General features: G+C 36.4%; 1 protein-coding gene across 1 annotated transcript in view; it reads left to right on the plus strand.

The window, feature by feature from the left end:
* CAND1 (cullin-associated and neddylation-dissociated 1) overlaps window positions 1–12,092 on the plus strand; it is a 25,471-nt gene extending 13,379 nt beyond the window's left edge. The window contains exons 3-14 of the mRNA XM_010180844.1: window positions 916–1,039; window positions 1,447–1,703; window positions 1,786–1,891; window positions 2,402–2,547; window positions 3,575–3,867; window positions 4,539–4,680; window positions 5,297–6,790; window positions 7,553–7,648; window positions 9,341–9,510; window positions 9,671–9,835; window positions 10,064–10,171; window positions 11,239–12,092. Coding sequence (XP_010179146.1) covers window positions 916–1,039; window positions 1,447–1,703; window positions 1,786–1,891; window positions 2,402–2,547; window positions 3,575–3,867; window positions 4,539–4,680; window positions 5,297–6,790; window positions 7,553–7,648; window positions 9,341–9,510; window positions 9,671–9,835; window positions 10,064–10,171; window positions 11,239–11,463 — 3,326 coding nt within the window. The 3' untranslated portion in view covers window positions 11,464–12,092. The remainder of the gene's footprint in view (window positions 1–915; window positions 1,040–1,446; window positions 1,704–1,785; window positions 1,892–2,401; window positions 2,548–3,574; window positions 3,868–4,538; window positions 4,681–5,296; window positions 6,791–7,552; window positions 7,649–9,340; window positions 9,511–9,670; window positions 9,836–10,063; window positions 10,172–11,238) is intronic.
* The last annotated feature ends 9,699 nt before the right edge of the window (window positions 12,093–21,791 follow it).

Genomic DNA, 21,791 nt, shown 5'->3' on the forward strand with positions numbered 1-21,791 from the left:
TCCTCCAAAAGAGGTAGTAATGATGAGCAGCTCATCTGTTAGTGGCATTACTTTTTTATTCAAGTGCTTTTCAGGTATCACAGTGTAGGATATGAATGGGAATAGAGAAATTATTAAAAAGGCTTTGAAAATTCAGTTTTTAGAGAGTGTGGTTTTTTAAATTAAAAAAAAAAGCTCCGATTTTGACATCCTTTATTGAAAGTCCATATATGTAAGGCTTGCTTTTGTCAAGCAGTAGAAAGATGTGTAAACTTTCAATAACTAATTTTAAGTAAATCAGTTTAAGCTTTTATTCTTTTTTTTGCCTACACAAAAAAGGAGATCTTTTGGGTGAAGGTAAAGCTCAAAAAAAAAAGCAAAATATTTCAGTATAATTAATATTAAAATATGATTAAAATGTAATTTTAAAATACTTTGTGTATACATTTTCTCCCTTTCTCAAGTGTTTTGGGAGTATTTCAGGTACTTATTATTGAAGTAACTTCTTGTGCAAAATAATTTTTTTGTTACTTCATTATACAGTCGTTCTTTAGAGGTGCCTCTGTCTACTTCTATGCTTTCCCTTACCTTTTAGTTTATTCCTTTATTTTTACCTACAGACGTTATTGCTCTAGACTTGTCTTGGCTTTCACTTTCCATTGCTTGCTCTGCCGAAAGCAGTGTTCTTTCTGTTCTCCATACCTTATGGGACAATTAAGAAATCCTCCTGAGTATGTTTCTACACAGGTAGTCTTTCAATTCTAATGCACAGCATATGTTGCATTAGCAAACAAACTGGCTGTTCAGGCTTGTTCTGTTGAGTGGGAAAAGCTGCTTTATGTTGAGATCAGGTTGCTTTCCATAGTCACAAACATGATCTCTGGTGTTAAAAACTGTTTCAGTTATGAAAATACTGAGGATTTGTTGTGCTTTCAGGTTCTGCATTAGCAGCTAATGTTTGCAAAAAGATCACAGGGCGTCTCACGAGTGCTATAGCCAAGCAGGAAGATGTGTCCGTTCAACTGGAGGCACTTGATATCATGGCTGATATGCTGAGCAGGTAAACATCCCTCTTCCAAAACGCTGGTGAATGCTGATAAATACTCCTTAAAGCTTGAACTTTAATTTTCCAAATGTTAAATTTAAACTACTTTAAGCTATTACTTTAAGTATAGGTTGAACTTAGGATCAAGAAAAAGTGACTGTATTGAAGATAAGCTGATTGATAGATTGATTCCTTTATTATTTAATCTTGGGATAACTGTAGTTTTAAACTTATTTTAATGTTTAATGCTTTAGGGGTATATTTTAAACATTTTTTTGTTTTTAAAAGTTTAAAAGGTGAATTTAAAGACTTAATTGGCATCTTTGTGATGTTTGGGGAATATTTAAAGGAATTGTTGTAGAGTATATGAACAAAGTAATCTAGATTCAACTGGTTTGAGTTTGTGTTTTGTCTGTTTTAAGGCAAGGAGGACTGCTTGTTAACTTCCATCCTTCAATTCTGACCTGTCTGCTCCCCCAGCTGACTAGCCCCAGACTTGCTGTGAGGAAAAGAACCATCATTGCTCTTGGTCACCTGGTTATGAGTTGTGGCAATATGGTTTTTGTTGACCTCATTGAACATCTGTTGACAGAGCTGTCTAAAAATGATTCCATGTCAACAACTAGGACCTATATACAGTGTATTGCTGCTATCAGTAGGCAAGCAGGTCATAGAATAGGTAAGAAAAATACATAAATTATCTGTAATTTTAAGCTTTTTAGATGAGAGTAATTACTTAGCTAATTTTCTTCTCTTACCAGGTGAATATCTTGAGAAAATAATTCCATTGGTTGTAAAGTTTTGTAACGTAGATGATGATGAACTACGAGAGTATTGCATTCAAGCCTTTGAGTCCTTTGTTAGGAGGTAAGTTATTCTTAGGTACATATTTCAGGCTTTTTGAAGATCTAATGGTGTGTCATTTGGTTCTAAGCAGTCAAGAGACAGTCGTCTCAGTACGAAATATTTTTGGAAGTTTTTAGCTGGAACCGCTCCTGTAACACTACCTTTTAACTTAACTGTTAAGCGCTGTGTTACGTCTGTACTTCAGAAACTTTCTGCTGTGCTGTTGCTACTTAGGCAAACAGGAGGTGGGAAGTATTCTAATAATTGTTGTCCAGTAGTGGTGACAAAAAAAAATTGATACCGAAAGGCAAATCTTGGTCCTCTGCAACATTTGAATCTAGCAGATCCAGTTATACAGTAGCTTTGCCTTTTCTGACTTTCCTTTCTCAACTTCTGTAATTCAGATGGATGCATTGCTGGTACTTGGTTTGACTAATGTCTCCAGAGTACTGTATGTGTCATGAAGTCTTTTTTTAGAAATTTTAATTCTTCAAAGTAATTTGACTTTGATTGTATTTTTCTGTTATGCAGATGTCCTAAAGAAGTTTATCCCCATGTATCTACTATTATAAACATTTGTCTTAAATATCTTACTTATGATCCTAATTACAATTATGATGATGAAGATGAAGATGAAAATGCTATGGATGCTGACGGTGGTGATGATGATGATCAAGGTATATTCTCTTTGGTTTGGTTTTTTTCAGCCTGTGAACCTGTTTAAATGGGTGTTATTGCTGCTAAGTATTAGCATTTGAATGACTTGTATGCTTTTGTAATAGATTTTGGTATGGTTTTTAATAATATCTTATGAACTCAATTGGGATAGAAGTATAAGATGTTGTTGGTGGAGATAAATAATTCCAAGGGTGAGCTTAAAGTACAAGACAAATCACTTAAAATACTTGAAACATGGAAAAAGGCAGAAGCATGTAGCATGATATAATTGAAGTGAGAAGAACATCAGCTAATTAATTGAAGATACATATTCAGCATGGGAAAGCTTCTCACTACTTTGCACTTTAATATAGTTACCTAATGCATAGAATCAGAATAGATTGAGTATTTAGCAATTTTCAGTGTTCTCCTGTAGGCTAAAAAATGTTCTAGGCTGAAAGACATGAGGTATTTATTAATATGGTGGCAATACCTTGCTTTATGAGAACTTGGACACACAAGTAATCTGAACCCGGAGCATAACATTCTCACTACTTTCAGAATGAATGAGCTGCATAGTTGTTGATTTAGTGCTTAAAGTCAAATTGTATTGCTTGTCGTATGTGTGTTTTGTCATTTTTGGGGGCGGAGTATGGTTTGATTTATTCCTAGAAAGAAACAGACAGAATAATTTGTTGAATTTTGTTCAGGTAGTAATTGTTGCATTGTCACTTATGCCACGAATAAAGAGGAATACGCTTTAAATCGGTAGTGAGGCTGTAAATGTGATGGGAGCTGCCTTGTCCTGTCTGCAGTTTAAATTAATACATGTCTAGGACTAGGATGAAAAAATTGGCAAAGCAAATAATAAGCGTTATGGTTTAGGCAGTTTAGAAGGCTTTTTATGCATGGTTTTTAACATACTTGTGAAGCTGTTCCTTTAGTGTGCCTTACGCAAAGAACCCAAGTATGTTATTAATTGTTTAAAATAAAACTGGATGCTTTGATTGTCTAGACTTGAACATATGCATAATTTATTTTTTCAAGGGAGCGATGATGAATATAGTGATGATGATGACATGAGCTGGAAAGTGAGGCGTGCAGCTGCTAAGTGTCTGGATGCTGTGGTTAGCACACGACATGAAATGCTTCCAGAATTCTACAAAACCGTATCTCCTGCTTTAATAGCCCGATTCAAAGAACGCGAAGAGAATGTTAAAGCAGATGTTTTTCATGCATATCTTTCTCTTTTAAAACAAACTCGACCCGTGCAAAGTTGGCTTTGTGATCCTGATGCAATGGAACAAGGAGAGACACCTTTGACAATGCTTCAGAGTCAGGTTATTTGTCAAAGTTTTTATCTTCAAGAAGACGCACTGAAGTTATGCACTGTTCATAAGGACAGTTCTTGAGACATGCCATATCACACTTTCTTCATACACAGACTACAGTTTATTACTGTAGTACTAACAGAGAGCAAGCCAGGTAAACTGGCGTGGAAACTGAAATTACCAACTCACGCAAATGTGCTTATCTGCCTGCAGTTGTTTACAGTCATCTGTAAAAGGTGCACGTCTCATGTAGTTTAGCCAAATTACCAAAGCAAAATAGTTATTTTGTGCATTCTGTAATGTAGATGCAAGCAATAATGATCAAGATAAAACTTGTTTTGCTACTGCATATTTTGTTTCCAGAACAAAAACGATAGTGCTGAAAAACTTTTTCTAAGCCAATTATTTGGGTGTCTTTTCAGTTGTTGCTCTCTGCAGCTCTATTAATGCAAATCTGGTTTTGCATTGTTTCATCTCACCTTTTGAAGTTAAATTACTGTTTCTTTAGGTAGCAATTCTTTTGAATCAATATTTCCCAGTACTTATACAAGGTCCTTGGTCCTGTAGAGAAATCAGGAATAGACGGGTATGACACACATCTATCTTTATATCCCCCCTAATGATGAAAGATGAAAGAAATGTCGCTATTGAATCAATTAACAGATGTGTGATGATTACAGGTTCCCAACATAGTTAAAGCCTTGCACAAACAGATGAAGGAGAAAAGTGTGAAGACTCGTCAGTGTTGCTTTAACATGCTGACTGAGCTGGTAAATGTATTACCTGGAGCCCTAACACAACATGTTCCTGTACTTGTACCAGGTATGAGAAACATATTATTAACCTAAAAGTTTCTTAGTAAATTGGATATGACGTTTCAAAATCCTTAAGTCTTGACCGTGCTTTTTGCAAAAGCTTTGAATTATTGCTTCTATTTAAAGGAACTGGCAAAATAATCAGCTACTGTGTGGATCCATATAAATATTTTAGTGATGTATTCCCATTAATCTTGAAAACAAGGGTTGGTTATAAAATTGCGACTTTCATTTTCTATATCTAAAAAAATGAAAGTTAATTTGCTTCTTAATTGCAAGATCAAATTGCCTTCTTTTTCATCTCAATAAAGCAAAATATTCATATTTTAGCATTTGGGACGTAAAATGTTGGATTTTGAAGTAACGAGGAAAAGTAAGTTTCGAAAAGTTCAATGTTCAGAATCCCATTATAACTTAAGAAAATTAATCACAAACCATTAAATGGCCTATGTCTTCTGTGTACAGGAAGCTTGAAAACTAATTGATTGCATAAAATGGTGAAAGGAGCTGGGAGTAGGAAAACAGAAATTGAGTATAGCTGCCTGCCTTCAGAAATTTTGAAGTATTCTAACAGAATATAAATACCTAACCTAAAAATAAATTTATTTTTTTTTTTCTTCCAGGAATAATTTTTTCACTGAATGACAAATCAAGTTCTTCTAATCTGAAGATAGATGCTTTGTCCTGTTTGTATGTGATCCTCTGCAATCATTCTCCCCAGGTCTTTCATCCTCATGTTCAAGCATTGGTACCTCCAGTTGTAGCTTGTGTTGGAGATCCATTTTACAAGATAACATCAGAAGCGCTTTTGGTTACCCAACAACTTGTGAAGGTCATTCGTCCTTTAGACCAGCCTTCTTCCTTTGATGCTACTCCTTACATTAAAGATTTGTTTACTTGTACAATCAAGAGATTAAAGGCTGCTGACATTGACCAGGAGGTGAAAGAAAGGGCAATATCTTGCATGGGTCAAATAATTTGTAGCCTTGGTGACAGCCTAGGCACAGACCTGCCTAGTACACTTCAGATCTTCCTAGAGAGACTGAAGAATGAGATCACTCGGTTAACTACTGTGAAGGCCATGACATTGATTGCTGGGTCTCCTTTGAAGATAGATTTGAGACCAATCCTTGGAGAAGGTGTTCCTATTCTTGCTTCTTTCTTGAGAAAGAACCAGCGAGCTTTGAAACTGGGCACACTTTCTGCTCTAGATATTTTAATTAAGAATTACAGCGACAGCTTGACAGCTGCCATGATTGATGCTGTCCTGGATGAGCTTCCACCTCTGATTAGTGAGAGTGATATGCACGTATCGCAGATGGCCATCAGTTTTCTGACAACGCTGGCAAAAGTATATCCTTCCTCCCTGTCAAAGATTAGTGGGTCCATTCTCAATGAACTTATTGGGCTGGTGAGATCGCCTCTACTTCAGGGTGGAGCGCTTAGTGCCATGCTAGAATTTTTCCAAGCTTTGGTTGTGACTGGTACAAATAATTTAGGCTACATGGACTTACTGCGCATGTTAACGGGTCCAGTGTACTCCCAGAGCACAGCACTTACTCACAAGCAGTCTTACTATTCCATTGCCAAATGTGTTGCTGCCCTTACTCGAGCGTGCCCTAAGGAAGGACCAGCTGTTGTAGGTCAGTTCATTCAAGATGTGAAGAACTCCAGGTCCACCGATTCCATTCGGCTTTTGGCTTTGCTTTCTCTTGGGGAAGTTGGGCATCACATTGACTTAAGTGGACAAATTGAGCTGAAGTCTGTAATATTAGAAGCATTCTCCTCTCCTAGCGAAGAAGTCAAATCGGCAGCATCTTATGCATTAGGCAGTATTAGTGTTGGCAATCTTCCTGAGTATCTGCCATTTGTCTTACAAGAAATAACCAGTCAACCTAAGAGGCAATACCTTCTTCTTCATTCTCTGAAAGAAATAATTAGCTCTGCATCAGTGATTGGTCTCAAACCATACGTTGAGAACATCTGGGCCTTACTCCTGAAACACTGCGAATGTGCAGAAGAGGGTACGAGGAATGTTGTTGCTGAATGCTTGGGCAAGCTTACATTAATAGACCCAGAGACTCTGCTTCCACGACTCAAGGGATACTTGGCATCAGGTGAGTAGTAGTACCTATTGTAAATATTGTAGCAAATGGCCTTATGCTATCTATTAATAAATTGATCTAGTTTTGAAAATTATTTGCTTAAATTTTGTGATACACTTCAAGTTTTGGGGCATCTGTGTCCTGTCCTCCCACCCCAAGCAATGTGAAGCTTCAATCATTCTGTGTTCTTTAATCTCCTTAGATACTTTCAGATTCTGGTATTTCAGTTAATGATGTTATAATTAGCAAAGAGCTATAAACTTAAAGGGAAGGAGCATGAGTGATGAAGGGCCAGCACTACTTTACAGAGTAGTTGCAAAATGTTGACCTTTTGGTGTAAATTACAGAACTACTAATTTTCAGATAAGAATTCTGAAATTTTTTCAGGATTAGGAAGGATCATTGTGTACAATTCATGAATCAATTTCATATAAAGAACTGTATTGACATGTTTTCTTTGTGTGCTTCTGCTTTAACAGGGAGTTATTTGTAGGCCTAAGTGTGATAATTTAAAAAAAGTTCTGTTTTAATAGAGTTTAATTTTCTGCAGCAGATAACATGAAATGTTTATTATAAACACTGATTCCCCTCTCCTCCCCATTTAAAATGTTTTCCTTATAGATTTACTTGTTACATATTGCATTGCTAGTACTAAATAGCATTTCTTGTTTAGTGTTTTTAAGACTATTAGATGCTTAAAGAGAATGACACTTCGCATGATTTAAATTTTGTACTTGTAAAATGTTACATATTTATGCTTTTGTTTCGTATTAGGGTCCTCATATGCTCGAAGTTCAGTGGTTACTGCTGTTAAGTTCACTATTTCTGATCATCCACAACCCATAGACCCACTCTTAAAGAACTGCATAGGTAAGTTCTTTACTTCTATGTTTTCAGGCAATAGAATTGCATTTAAAATTTGTTCTTTGTGTTTTCAGATGTAAATATTTTGCAGGTACCAGAATTAGCTGCTAATTATAACTTTTGGAACAGTTATAAAATGTTTCCATAATAGCCAGTTATTTCTATTAATCCTAGCTTGTTGGAATTCTGAGCAGTAAAAGTTGTGTGATTAAAAATCATACGTATTGAAGCTGTGGTGAGCAATATAAGAAACCAGGGCTTCTAGGAAGAAGATACCCAAAAGCTCATTGTCTTTCCCATATTCTTGCCAAATTTTATCAGTTTGATGTTGTGAGGTACTGTCTTTACCCAGGAGGGTGATCTTGGAAATATTTGACATTCAGTTCCTTAAAATATGCATGCACGTGTGAATTCTGAGTATAAAGTGAATTGTAAATTTAGGTCTTGTAGGTAAATTTAGGTAATTGTAGTGCTCTGCGGTCTGAAAGCATGTGGAAGCATCTATATTTTTACAAGTATAAGGTAATTGGAGCTTTCAGTATGATAGGGATTGCAATGCTGTGCCTTTTTGATCTTTTCTCATTTGTATGACAAAGTATTGTAGACTTGTTTTATTATGCAATGGTGAATGTGTTACAGTTGATTAATTACAGATCTAAAGGTCTATATACTGCTAAACCTAGTACAGAAAAAAATCAATCTTTAAAAATACACAGTTTTGTGGAGAGCAAAGCTTTTATTTATGGGGAAGTGGAGCCAGTTCCTGTGGGTTATTTTCCTCACTAAGCTTAATTTTTTAAAAATAATATTCTCAAGAATTCATTATGCTTGTGGGCTTTCCCCCTGCTGTCCCTCCCACTGAAGCTGCATTGCCGCTTTGGTTTCTGGAAATATTTATTGATTATTCAGTAAAAAAATTGTTGGTATCTAGTATTTAAAAAAAAAAAATCTCAGTCATCTGTTGTGCAGGGGTTTTTGTGTGTATGCAGAAATCGCTTTGATGTTTACACCTTGTTGGTTTTCTCCTTTTAAAAACCTCACAAACACTGAGGAATGATGCCTGCATGATATATTCCTGCAGGCATTTATTTTAACAAGGCTATATTGTAGAACTATAGAAACTCTAATGTGAAAATACCCGAGGGTGGGGTGGGATGAGATGCGTTGCTACAGTAATATATAGTGAGTAGGCTTATTTTATGGTAGTTTAGGAATTCTCAATATATGCCAATTTAGGGGTTAAAAATCAGTATGTTAATAGTTTTTCTTAAGAGTTGTTCTCTAATTCTTGAACTGCAGAATTGAAATTGGTTTTCTAGTTTCTTTCTATGAGAGATTTGTAACTCAGAAAAGTAAAGAATGTGTTAAATATAACTTTCATTAGTTTGCACACTATAGTTTTAGAAAACGGTTGAAATATCATGAAGTGATGGCCATTTATTTTGATGGTGGTTTTCCCACTTCTGTTTCACTATATGAAATACTATCTAAATTATATTAATACTATTCATATTATTATAATTAATAGATTTATTTGTGTAATCATGCTAAAATAGCAGGTATTGGTCTCTGTAACATCAAAATGACTCCTGCACTAAACATGTCCTTTTGTAAGGTTAAAATTAGGCAAAGATATTTTTAAAGTAGCAAATAAAAAAAGATTCTAATAGGTTGATCTCTTTTTGTACCTGTTTGCAGGTGATTTTCTGAAAACTTTGGAGGACCCGGATCTCAATGTCAGAAGAGTAGCTCTAGTGACATTTAACTCAGCTGCACACAATAAACCGTCATTAATAAGGGACCTCTTAGATACTGTGCTTCCTCATCTTTACAATGAAACAAAAGTCAGAAAGGAATTAATCAGAGAGGTATGTTAACTAAGAAAACCAGGGCTGAATATATGCAATGCAGACCGATCTGTAAGATCCCTTCCAACCTAAACCTATGATTCTATGATTTCTTAACTTTGAGTTTTTAAAAGCTTTTCTGAATATATTATTTCTTAACTCTTTTATTTTTGTTTGACAGGTGGAAATGGGACCATTTAAGCATACAGTTGATGATGGGCTGGACATAAGGAAAGCAGCTTTTGAGTGCATGTATACTCTTCTGGATAGCTGTTTGGATAGGCTAGATATATTTGAATTCTTAAACCACGTTGAAGATGGCCTGAAGGACCACTATGATATTAAGGTTGGCTGTCATTTTTTTCTTTGTGTAAGCAGTAACTTAGTCAAAATATTTTAAATAGTGAATCAACTGAAATGGTAAAAATAGTACTTCATATGCGTGTTTCACTATATTTGCTATTTTCATTGAAGTGTTGCTGTTTAAAAGCTTACACAGCATTGTAGGAAATATATCTCCATGTGTGTGCTGAGCATAACTAATTGTTGATTTTTTTTTTTTTAATCAACCTAGATGCTAACCTTTTTAATGTTGGTGAGACTGTCTACCCTTTGTCCAAGTGCAGTGCTGCAGAGGCTGGATAGGCTTGTTGAACCTTTGCGTGCTACGTGTACAACTAAGGTAATTAAATTTAAACTTATGTTAATTATGTTGTGTTATCTTACAGAAAAATAAATGAACGTGAATATGAAGAATACTTCTGTATTGCTGCAGCATTTCTTGAGTTACAGTTGATAAGCTGCAGTAGGCAGAATGATATAAATATGTGGACCTTTATACATGCACTAAATTTCTTTAATTACAAATGGAGGGGTATACTTGTTAGCTTCCTTTTAAAAATCCTCTGTTTCTTCAATGTCATTTCTTTTGTACCTTAAAAATTTAGCTGCCACTTAGGCAACTTGTAAGTCTAATTTCATTATAAATATAAATGAAACTGGAATACTGAGAGTTTCTGTGGCTTTTGATGGTTACGTTGTTTCAGACAAGCGTTTGGACAGAGAAGGATGGAGGCAGGGTAAAGTAGTCCCATTTTTGTGGTGTGTTTGTTTTTTTAATTTATATTAGGAGATTCTTGGGTCTTGCTACAGTTAGTCTCCTTCCCTTCCTGTTCTTGTCTTGATTCACCTGTATTCTCTGACAGCCATTTAATGCCTGATTTACCTTGCTTTTTCCATTACTGTAGTCTGTTATATTTCACATCAAGAGATTTGACTGTTTTTAAAGATAGTTTGTCTGTGTTACTGAAACATATTTGAGAATTATAGCAGAAGGTTAAGCAGTTATTCTAGTGAATTAAAAAAAAAAATCCGAAATCTGGAAGTACTGTGGTAATAGAATTTTAATTCCATTTACTGACCTTATATAGAGGTTGACTGCTACAATTGTTTTGATTTGGTAATGGTGTTTGTAGCCTAGAACATTTTTCTGATTACCTTGCAGCATTCAAGTTTCAGCCTATTTGTAAACTACTGGTAAAAAGTCTGCTAAAAAGTAGATGTTTGGGGTTGGTTGGTTGGTTGTCGATTGGTGTGGGTTTTTTAAGAGCTTAGGCCATATTGAAAGCTGTGCGAAGTGGTAGTATGGAAGGAAATCAGTCTTTTTAAGATTTTTTTAATTTTTTTTTAAAGATGAATGTAGAGGAAGGGTTAAGCAAAAGTTTCAAACCTATTTCATTTTTTCCCTAGGTAAAGGCAAACTCAGTGAAACAGGAGTTTGAAAAGCAAGACGAACTGAAACGATCTGCTATGAGGGCAGTAGCAGCGCTTCTAACCATTCCAGAAGCAGAGAAGAGTCCATTAATGAGTGAATTTCAGTCACAGATAAGCTCTAACCCTGAGCTGGCAGCCATCTTTGAAAGTATCCAAAAAGATTCATCATCCACTAACTTGGAATCCATGGACACTAGTTAGATGTTTGCTCAAAATGGGGACCATTACGTTGAACCATATGATGCACTGAATTGACAGGTTATGAGTAAGAAACAGAAAAAGTATCTAATCTACACATTGTTCCACTTTATTTACCTTTATGGAGACAGTTGGCTTTTCCCATTGTTGCTTTTTTAGCATTTATTCCAGAAATGTATTTCCATAATCAAGAGTTTGTTAACCACTCTTATTTTAGAGGATTTGGCCACATTTGGGAATTAAAAAGTTGACGCATGGCGTATGAAAATAGGTTCCAACATCCATTTGCCCTGTAATGTTTAGGATTAAAATGTCAAAATTTTGTGACCATGATTTTTTTTTCCTTTTATTCACCCTTTCTACTTGTAACAAAAAAGGAGGGGAGGTGGGACTCAAGCATCCAGATGCACCATGTTTTTGTATAACTTTTTATTCTTTTTCTTTCAGCTTCATAAATTGGTTTGGCTGGCAGATGAAATCTGTGTAAGATTTATTACATTAAAGAGAGGATTTGGGCACATCCAAAAAAAGCAGACATAAATGTCATTTTTAAAGGTGTGGGGATTAGAAAACAAATATCCCTGTTGTGCACACTAATTTTGCATGGGCAAGTTTACAAATATATATTGTCTGTAAAACAGCATGTGCAGTTTATTCGTAATACAAGTTAAAACAAGTTCTACTGTATCAGTGCAGTTTTCAGGTATTTTGACATACAGACCATTCATACAGGAAGGGATCAATGAAGGTTGTTTCTCTTAACCTGGCTTTTTAAAATGCCAAAAGTATGACCCTGCAGTTGTTCTTACAGTAAATATGACAGTTCCTGCAGTTTTCATGGTTTTTCATACTTAAGCTGGATCCCCTGGGGTTGATTGAGGTGGACAAGCCAGAAGATTGGACGGAAATAGGATGAGATGGAGGTAAAATAAGCAGAAAGCAACAGAAGCTGCTCAGTGGCTGCTGAACTCTGGATTCAACTTTGCTTTTGTTATAGAAGTATGAAATGAGGTTTCCTCAGTGGCTTCTACGTCTTACTTTTCATCCAACAGCTTTTGTTAAGGCACTAATGTATGGTGTTACTTAGACAAGTATTGCCAGACCATCATTTTGTGCCTGTCAGAGTATTTTCTGGCATGTGGAACCACCAGTAGATTGCAGTGCTGCAAGTGTCATGCAGTATTCTGGCAAGATAGGAAACAAGGAATGGCCTTAAGACAGGAGAGAAACAGAAAGATTAAAGATCTGCTGTGAATATGCTGAGGTAATCTTAAAGTGGATAAAAGTCTGGCAGTCCTGCAATGAAATGGATTTGGGAATTTAATTGCAAAAAATGGGGAGCCACTGCCTCAAATTGAGACTTACCATGACTTGGTTAACACAATTGCTTAGAAGTCCTTTTTCAGTCAGATCTGAATTTGATTTTTCTCTAGTTAACTGACATTTTTTAGCTAGTTTGGTATTTTGGAAACCTGTTACATGGGTACGTGGCATAAGCTGCTACGTGACTAAACCAACATGCATTTTTATGACCTGAGACAGTTTCCTGTGACCATTAGGGTTTGGGTCAGATTTTTCACCTTATACGCTTGCAGCGTGGGAAAAGCAAGGGAGATATTGGTGCATTTTACTTTAATAAAAGGAGCTGAACGAAGATACCTATGAACTCATTCAGTAGTAACAATTTTAATGCTGTAGAAATTTTGGAAATTGTAGCTTTCTCTGTCTCCAAAGTCTTCATACTAATGTAACAATTGTCTTCTAGAAGTAGAAATAAATGAGATTAAAAGTACCAACATATCTAAATGTCATGAAAAAGAATGGGATGACTCTAGAGAGAAAACCATATGGTAGAAAAAGCACTGTGAATTAGGTGCATTTTATCTTGCTGTATAACTCATCTACTTCAATTACAGCAATATACAGGCCTCCTAATTAAGAATCTGTTGTGTTAATTAGTTGTCAAAGTAATCTTAGAACTTCTGTGTTAAGTTTTCAGAGCGCATTAAAATGTTTTACAGACCTACAGTGAGGTGTTAGAATGTTGTGATAAAAATAAAATGTGAGGCTAACATTTGTAAATGGAGTAGGTGCCAACGGTAAGTAAACAGAATACCTCTATTGGTAGCCGAGAGATTTGTCTGTCTTTCTGTACCACAATAATGCCTACTGTGGTGGATGCTTATAATCTTCACTCTGTTTTACAGTACGTTACAGTGGAGCAAGCTTAAGGACAGAAGAGAAGGTTGAGCTGTATTACATAGTGAATGCTGTTGTGCAAGAGAGTAATTTTTTTCACTTTGACCACTGATGGAGCAGGTGGGAACATGAGAATTAAGCCTTCCCTGTATGTTACAGAAATTCTGATTCTCTTCAAGTAGCAGTTGGCTGTTTTGGTGACACAGGCAGACAGGCTCATAAAGGTAACTGCACCATAATTACTGGAAGTATTTATTAGTTTTATAAAATCTAACCAGGTTAGATGTTCAAATTCTGCTGACTTCCACTGGATCGCTTGATTGAAAGGTTTTTTTGTTTTTCCTCAGTGTATAACCAAGTATTTGGGTAAATCTTGTGTATTTATGCTTTTAGTACATAAAAATAGGTTCAGGTAATGCTGGTACAGGTGGTGTCATGAATACCTGTAGCTATTCCTTAAATGCTAAATGTCTGAAGCTAAAATATGAAACTACTCTCACTGAAACAAAACCAGAATTCTGAAAGGCTGCTCTTAGAGATTTTTGGTATGTTTAGAGGTTTCTCTAGTGTTTTTCATAATTTTGCACACAGACAATTGAGACCAATTAAGAAGCTTGCCTATAACATAGAAATAGTTGGCTAGTCCTTGCATTGTAGATTATCGCCTTTAAATATTTTTGTATCTCAAAAGTACTTAATGCTCTGATTCTCCATGAAAAATCATACCATCCTTGCAAGGGAGGTCTTTTCTAAAATTATAAATTGAAAACTACAAGTACTTGAAGAATGCTGCACTCCAGTCATGTAAATTGATTTTTTTTAAATATAACTTTCCTTCAGAATGTTACATCTAGTATAGCAGTTGACAAAAAGAGCTGAACTACTTCCAGATTGTATTTTTATGAAGGGAACAAAGCAGTACATATGCATGTAAGCAGCATTGCTTCTCTCAATTGAAGGATTATTTTAACATTTCATCAGCTCGGATTAGAAATGTGAATTAAATGTCATATCTGCTTCTACTATGTTTGGCTTAAGAGATAACACTGAGTAACGATGCTGGGAACAAGTTCACTCTGCTCTGGTGGACTGGTTAGTAGCGATGTAGCAACAGTTCTCATAATGATACTTCCCCTTCCTTGCCTCCCCTTGAGATGACTTTAAAAGTGAAGTGACCTTGTAAGTGTGTGTGGGGTTTTATGGGTATTTTTTCATTTTGTTTATCCTGTTCATTCTGACTGAAATGACTCCTGTTTCTGCCAAATACCAAAAGTACTTTTTTTGTTGTTAGTGTTCGTAAAATTAATTTTGGAGAAATGAAAAATACTAATCAGTTTATTACTTTCTTTTTTACTTGTTTCCTCCTTGCTATGAGGTGGAAAGCTTTGCTTGCTGCACTATTGAAGGTGAACAGCCAGGGTTTGTGTTGGTGAGTGTTGTCCCCTGCTATAGAAGAGCTCCTCAGCATAGAGTTACAGCTCTTACGCTAAAACTGACCTTTTTCGTCAGTACTCATTTATAGTATTTTGTTGTATCTGAGTTTGGGGGAGGAGAAGGGAATTGGAGTTCTTGAGAATAATGAAGAAAATTAATCTTCCATGACCAGTGTTAGTGAAGCAGGGAGGTTTTATGCAACAAATGCTTTTTGTGAGGATCAGGCAATCTTGTCTTGGTAAGGAGTTAAGACTTCTGTAGATTTGTTTCCACCCCATGAGGCTTTAATGTTTCCATGTAATCTTTGATGAGAAGAAAACTGCCTTCAGAAAGGTCATCCATCTCCCCCCAAACCAAAAGCGTTTCTGTTGATTTTAGTCTGTATGTTGGTGGTTTAGAACATAATCCTCAACCAGAGAAGAAGTAAGAATGTGTTTCTGAGAACCACGCAGCCACTGGCTGGAAGACACGTGTTAGTTGAAATGTAGCACTGAGAAAAAAGATGAAATCTTAGTGTGAATATTTTAATTTAAAATAGTTCTCCTTTCTTTTGTGTTCTGCCTTTGGCCGTATTTTTGAAGCATGGGAAATGCAGAAGGGGAAAGAAAAAAAGTAATTGGCAAAAATGGGTAAACTGTGAACTTCTGTGATTCCAGAATTTAAGGGTCTAATTTCCATTCCCTGCTGCTTCCTTTAAAAAAAAAAAAATCCAACCAGAGGTATTTTGACAAAAGTACACAGCAGTTCTGAAAAGACCTTTGAAGGAGTTATTTTTTTTAAATTTTCATTATTTTTTGTTTTATTCTGAAGAAATTACTTCCCTTCATATGTGGATTTTCTCCCACCTGACAATTTGGAGGCAGTTCACTATGGCTTCTGCAGACTTTAGGAGACAAGCTGTGTCACTTGGTTTAGTGCAATGACGATATTCCTGTAGTAGAAAAAGGTTGCAATTCATTCTTTACCAATATTCTTCTAATAATAGACTAAAAAAAATGTTGGCATATGACTGTAGCTTCCATTCAATCTCCAGCCTTTCTTCTCTTCAACTGAACAAGTATTGGACTCTTAATCATCTGATTAATGTTACTTTTGGATGACACCCTTCCTGTGGATTCTTTATGTAATCTCAAGTCTTCTGGAAGACTTTTTTTCTTTCTCCAGCCCTTACTTAGGGTATTTGCTAGAAGGCTCAGGTTTATCTCCCATATCAGTCAAAGGTTTTTATCCCGTATCATGCACATTTCCATTGTGCATGAATACAGTTCTTTCATGGATTGCATGTAGTATCCATTTTATGGAGGGATTTTTCACAGAGAATCCATGCTTTAAATGCAACTGGATGCTATTTTTGAGGAATTTCGTAGATCGACAACTCCCTTCTGCAGTGAAAATCCAGTATACCTAAAATTAACTGGAAATTGGGCTATTTAAAAAAAAAATACACATTTCCTTATTTAAAAACATGCCTAAGGATGAAATAAAACAATTTCTTCTATGCGCCGCACAACGCATGGAATGTGGCTTCTTTCTTGATCCTTCTATTTCTTAATGTTCTTAATTTCACTGTATCAGATGAGCTGCAGCTCTGGACCAGCTTGCCAGTAAGAAGGTATTTTGTAACAGCAAACTTCTGTCTACTGGTGGGACGTATAAGAGGAGCTCCTTCAGTTCTTTTCCCTCCATAGCTGCTGATCTTCACACAGAAAACAAAATTTGAAATGTCAGCTGCGTTCAACAGAATGGTAAAAGTTGACCAGCATTTGAAAAAACCAGCATACTGGATTTCCCATGATCCTGATTCCTTTTTGAAGTCAAACAACTGTGCCATATTTATTTTTTCAAATGCAAAGATGATCAAATGAGTCTTTATTAGCAGGAAAATACTAAATTAAAGTGACTGGGGGTCCTGGTGGACAGCAGGATGACCATGAGCCAGCACTGTGCCCTTGTGGCCAAGAAGGCCAATGGCATCCTGGGGTGTATCAGGAGGGCGGTGGTTAGTAGGTCGAGAGAGGTTCTCCTCCCCCTCTACTCTGCCGTGGTGAGACCGCATCTGGAATATTGTGTCCAGTTCTGGGCCCCTCAGTTCAAGAAGGACAGGGAACTGCTGGAGAGAGTCCAGCGTAGGGCTACAAAGATGATCAAGGGAGTGGAGCATCTCCCTTATTAGGAGCGGCTGAGGGAGCTGGGTCTCTTTAGTTTGCAGAAGAGGAGACTGAGGGGAGACCTCATTCATGTTTATAAATATTTAAAGGGTGAGTGTCACGAGGATGGAGCCAGGCTCTTCTCGGTGACAAACAATGATAGGACAAGGGGTAACGGACACAAGCTGGAACACAGGAGGTTCCACTTAAATTTGAGAAGAAACTTCTTCTCAGTGAGGGTGACAGAGCACTGGAACAGGCTGCCCAGAGAGGTTGTGGAGTTCTCCTTCTCTGGAGACATTCGAAACCCACCTGGACGCCTTCCTGTGCAACCTCATCTAGGTGTTCCTGCTCCGGCAGGGGGACTGGACTGGATGATCTTTTGAGGTCCCTTCCAATCCCTAATGTTCTGTGATTCTGTGACTGAGTTGCACCAAGTTCTTGTTTTTTCATAATACTGTAGGTTGAAAACCTGCATCTCTGGTTTGATTTGTGACTTGTTTGCGAAAACCATCCTCAAAGTCAGAAGTATGGAGCAGATGCATGAGGTGGTTGATTTTGATTTTTAGTACCTTGGCAGGGGGCAGCCAAAGTAAAGGGCTAAACTCTCTGCTGCTTTATTCGTGGTACCAATTTTGGCATATGAAGTGGGTTGAATTCAGCTCTAATAAAATGACAGAATTTTTATCTCTAGCTGATATAGAAGATTAAAAAGTTGTTTGACATGGAAGATTCTGTTTTGATTTTTGGAGCGTATAAATGTAGATATAGTGACGTTGCAGATAATTTTCCAAGAAGTTGACAATTTTTTCTTAGTTATCCTGCTTCTCTTTTACACTCCTGACTTTTTAAAATAGGGGGAAAAAACCCCCACTTCTGTAATTCTGTAGTGATGTTCGTATTTTATTTCTGCAGGACCGTGCTTACCCCTCACCTCAAATCTTTCCAGGAGAGGGAAAAAAAGTGAAGAGGAAATTTGGTTGAGTGACTTTCAGCTTTGTGCATTCAGTCATTCTGTCTGCTTACCCACAGAGAAAATAATATTTTCTCAATGGTCCAAATCGATGTATTCAAGTTGAAACAGTTGGATATCATTAAGGGATATGCAAGGACAAATAATCTTCTGAAATTGTAAAGATTTCTGGTTGTTCATGAATGACTTATATCAGGTCTGTTAGGTGGCTTAATGTGGCTGGTTCAGGAAACCTGGAGCTAAAATGTCAAGGGCTGGCAATCGCACACAAATGTGAATCTAATTTATATTGCTGTTTGGCAAATGGTTAATATTTGTTGGTCTGATTTTTCTTAATAGTGGTGTCGGTAGGTGTTTATTACTCCAAGACTTTTCATAGCTTATCTATCAACAATATATTCTGCACTTTATCCAAGCTCCCCTTAAGGGAGAATGAGTTTGAAGGTTGATTTGGGAAGAGTGCAGAAACAGTTGGGCAACTGGCTGGGTTTGGTTTTTCCCTTGTATCTTTTACGTATGGAGGGATGAGAAAGAAAAAGGTGCATTGGCAGGTTTGAGCACTTCTGTACACGAAAGGCAAGAAGAGCACTGCAGAACATAATGGATTTTCTTTGGTCAAAGCATTTTTTGTTTGCTGTCCTGGTATGCACATTAGGGACAGAAAAATAGACTAGTCTGGCTAACCAAATAAGTAAAATCCTGTATGTCTGTGGGATCACACCTCACAGTTGAGAGAACAAATGTCTCCTTGAAACCTACAGCAGCTACTAAAGAGAATCAGAGCTGTTAAAGAGCCACCCAAAGGCTGCCATCACATTACAGATGCGATTTTATATGCAAGGTGTGTTCTGTACTACAGAAAGAAGAGAAATTGGAAGCTGTTTGCCAATGTGCTTGTTGAACTTGTGCAGTGAGGGCACATAGTTGTGTGTAGTGTGGATGCTGAGCAAAACGCACTGTTGTAAGATGGGGAAAATATAATGTAGACGTGACCAGATTTTTTTCTGCATCATTCAATTCACATTGCAACACGTAAGTAGACGTAAAGGAGCTTTGTTTTACCTGAGATAAACCTGCCAATGAGCATAATTTCACTGTCCAGTTTGCTGTAGATGCAATACTCTACTTTTGACATGTATTTTTAACTGTAATTTTAGTAAGTGCACAATTAGATTTTCAAGGGAAGGTTCATCCTAAAAATTGGTTTGCTTCACCGATCTCCTCTTAGAGAATTCACCTCAAATAATACAATTTTAAGTAATTCCTCTGACAGCTTCTAATAGCTGAAACTAAGAGTCAGTAATAGTTCTAATCATTCCAATAAATGAAATTTATTTCCAACAAAGGAGATTTTAAAATGCTGCAGTGTCAGCTAATGAAGTAAAGTGAGCAACCACAGTGCACAGTTCCCAGGATCAGCTAAAGCATTCTGCAGGAATCAAGTGAGATGTTCCTCCTACCTCCTGCCTTCAGAAGTGGTAAAGAGGAAGTGGGAGAACATTTAGTCTATGTTCATCTCCTTTATTTGGGTTTAACATGGTCTAGTGGATAAAAGGCATTTGAAATCAAGAATGCTTATGCTTTAAGAAAACAAACAAACAAACAACAAAACATTTGCAGACTTAGCAATCTATTTAATTCAGCTTTGAGGGAGATCACTTTTCTCGAAAATGACCTGCCACAGTTGTAGACCACAGCTAATATCAGAACACATCAAGAAGCAATCTCTCTGGATAGTGCTTTGAAAAAGCAAAGAATATAATACAAGATTTAAATATATATTTGCAGCATTAGCCTGAAGTGTCACCACATTGTTTCTGTGTTGCTGTACTGTTTGTTTACAAGACAAATATTCCAATGCATGCACTTTAGGATTGTAAGCAGATGACATCTTTTATTGTGAATGTTTGTTTGCTTTATGTCACTACAAAACCTGGTCTTGCTTGCCTTTATTAGATCTTGCATACTTTTCTGTAGTTTTATCCAGAGTTCAGCCTTTAGCAATAAAAACAGAATTCGTTTCTGACAGAGCTAATGTTAGAGAAGCAGAGAAGCCCTAGGAAATGTCTGAGGACTGCATACAGAATAGTATGTTTGACTACAAAGATGTCATAGTCAATGCACTCCCCTTTCGTAGACCAGATATTTCTTTGACAAAATAGTGGAAATAGGTTTATTAAAAGTACAGCATCTGAAGCATCTTTGATAAATCTGTTCTTACAGCTGGTTGATCGTGTGGCTGAAGAAGAGCCGATTTGCAGTGAAGTCTGTCTGCATGGCTCATCAACGGCCTTTGCTGAAGAAAAGTCCAAGGCTTCTGCCTGGCTGTATCAGTAAATACACTGTCTTATGTTGGAAAATACAGCACAGTGCTGAAGGTTGTTTTTGTGCTCAAAAGCAAGATGCTGCATTGTGAACAAGGTATTCCTGTAGCCCAAATTTACCCATTTGACAAGAGTTTGAGTATAATTTTAGTGATGGCATATTACTACAGTTCTTCCAGAGGGAGATATGATGCCCCAAGACTATTATATTAAATTGATTAGATCATAAAAATAACTAATTTTTCCCAGTTTTGCATTTTTCAGAAAGGTCTGAACATCAAGCCCTGAAACCTTTTAATGAAAGAAAAGTTGTTTTGCATAACTGAAGTATTTTAATCCTGTGACTGTATTTTTCTTTTTCCTCTGACAGCTGTACAGTTGGATGTGGTAACAAGCACACTGGGTACACACTGGGATAATACACAAATAATGTTAATTCTCTTGGAACAAATATTATTTCTTTGTGATAACTTCAGTAGTAAGCACAGATAATAAAATTACATTCTTTATGCCACATAATGAAGTTTTCAGAATGTGCCATGGATATAACAAAGTACCTAAGAGTACGTTACATATATAGCTGCACAATTAAGAAAATTAACCTTATATTGTAGCTGTGGCTGTGTTTTCTGTTCTTTCCAGTGGCTCTCTAATTTAACTAGATATCTCTAATCTCCACTAGATATATGTGTACATATACCTGTGTATCTGAGAATGGGTGAGTTTTTATGGCTTTTTAAAAAATGTTTTAATTTTTTGAAGCGGCACTTCTCACTAGATGCAAGTAATCAATATTGCATTTGTGGAAATTCTTTCTGTCATGTGAAAAAATGACAATTCTTTGATATTTTCCCAATGCTAAGTGTTAAATAAAACCATGTAGTAATATTTTATTTTAAAAAGCTAAACTTAATTATAGCAAGAGCATTTTTATGTGAATGTGATTTTACTACTAGGAATTTCTCACCCTTTTTGCTCAGGAAAGCAAACTTAAAACTATAATTTGTTGGTGATATTTTAAATTCATCATAGTTTTAGCCTTTTGGACCTTCTGGTTTTATACCCTCTGTCTTGAACCAGAAACACTTTAATTTCTCTTTGGGTCAGTGAATGGTCAGATCTGTTTGAGCAGGTTTGTGCTCTCCCTGTACTGGTTCTATAATTGTGAATCTACTGTTGCCTCTTAAAAATGGAGTATAGCTGATTCCTCTCAAACAGGATATAGCTGAAATCAACCTCTCTGTTCTTTCCCTC

This window comes from Mesitornis unicolor, unplaced genomic scaffold, assembly GCF_000695765.1.
Source record: "Mesitornis unicolor isolate BGI_N332 unplaced genomic scaffold, ASM69576v1 scaffold5453, whole genome shotgun sequence".
NCBI lineage: Eukaryota > Metazoa > Chordata > Aves > Mesitornithiformes > Mesitornithidae > Mesitornis > Mesitornis unicolor.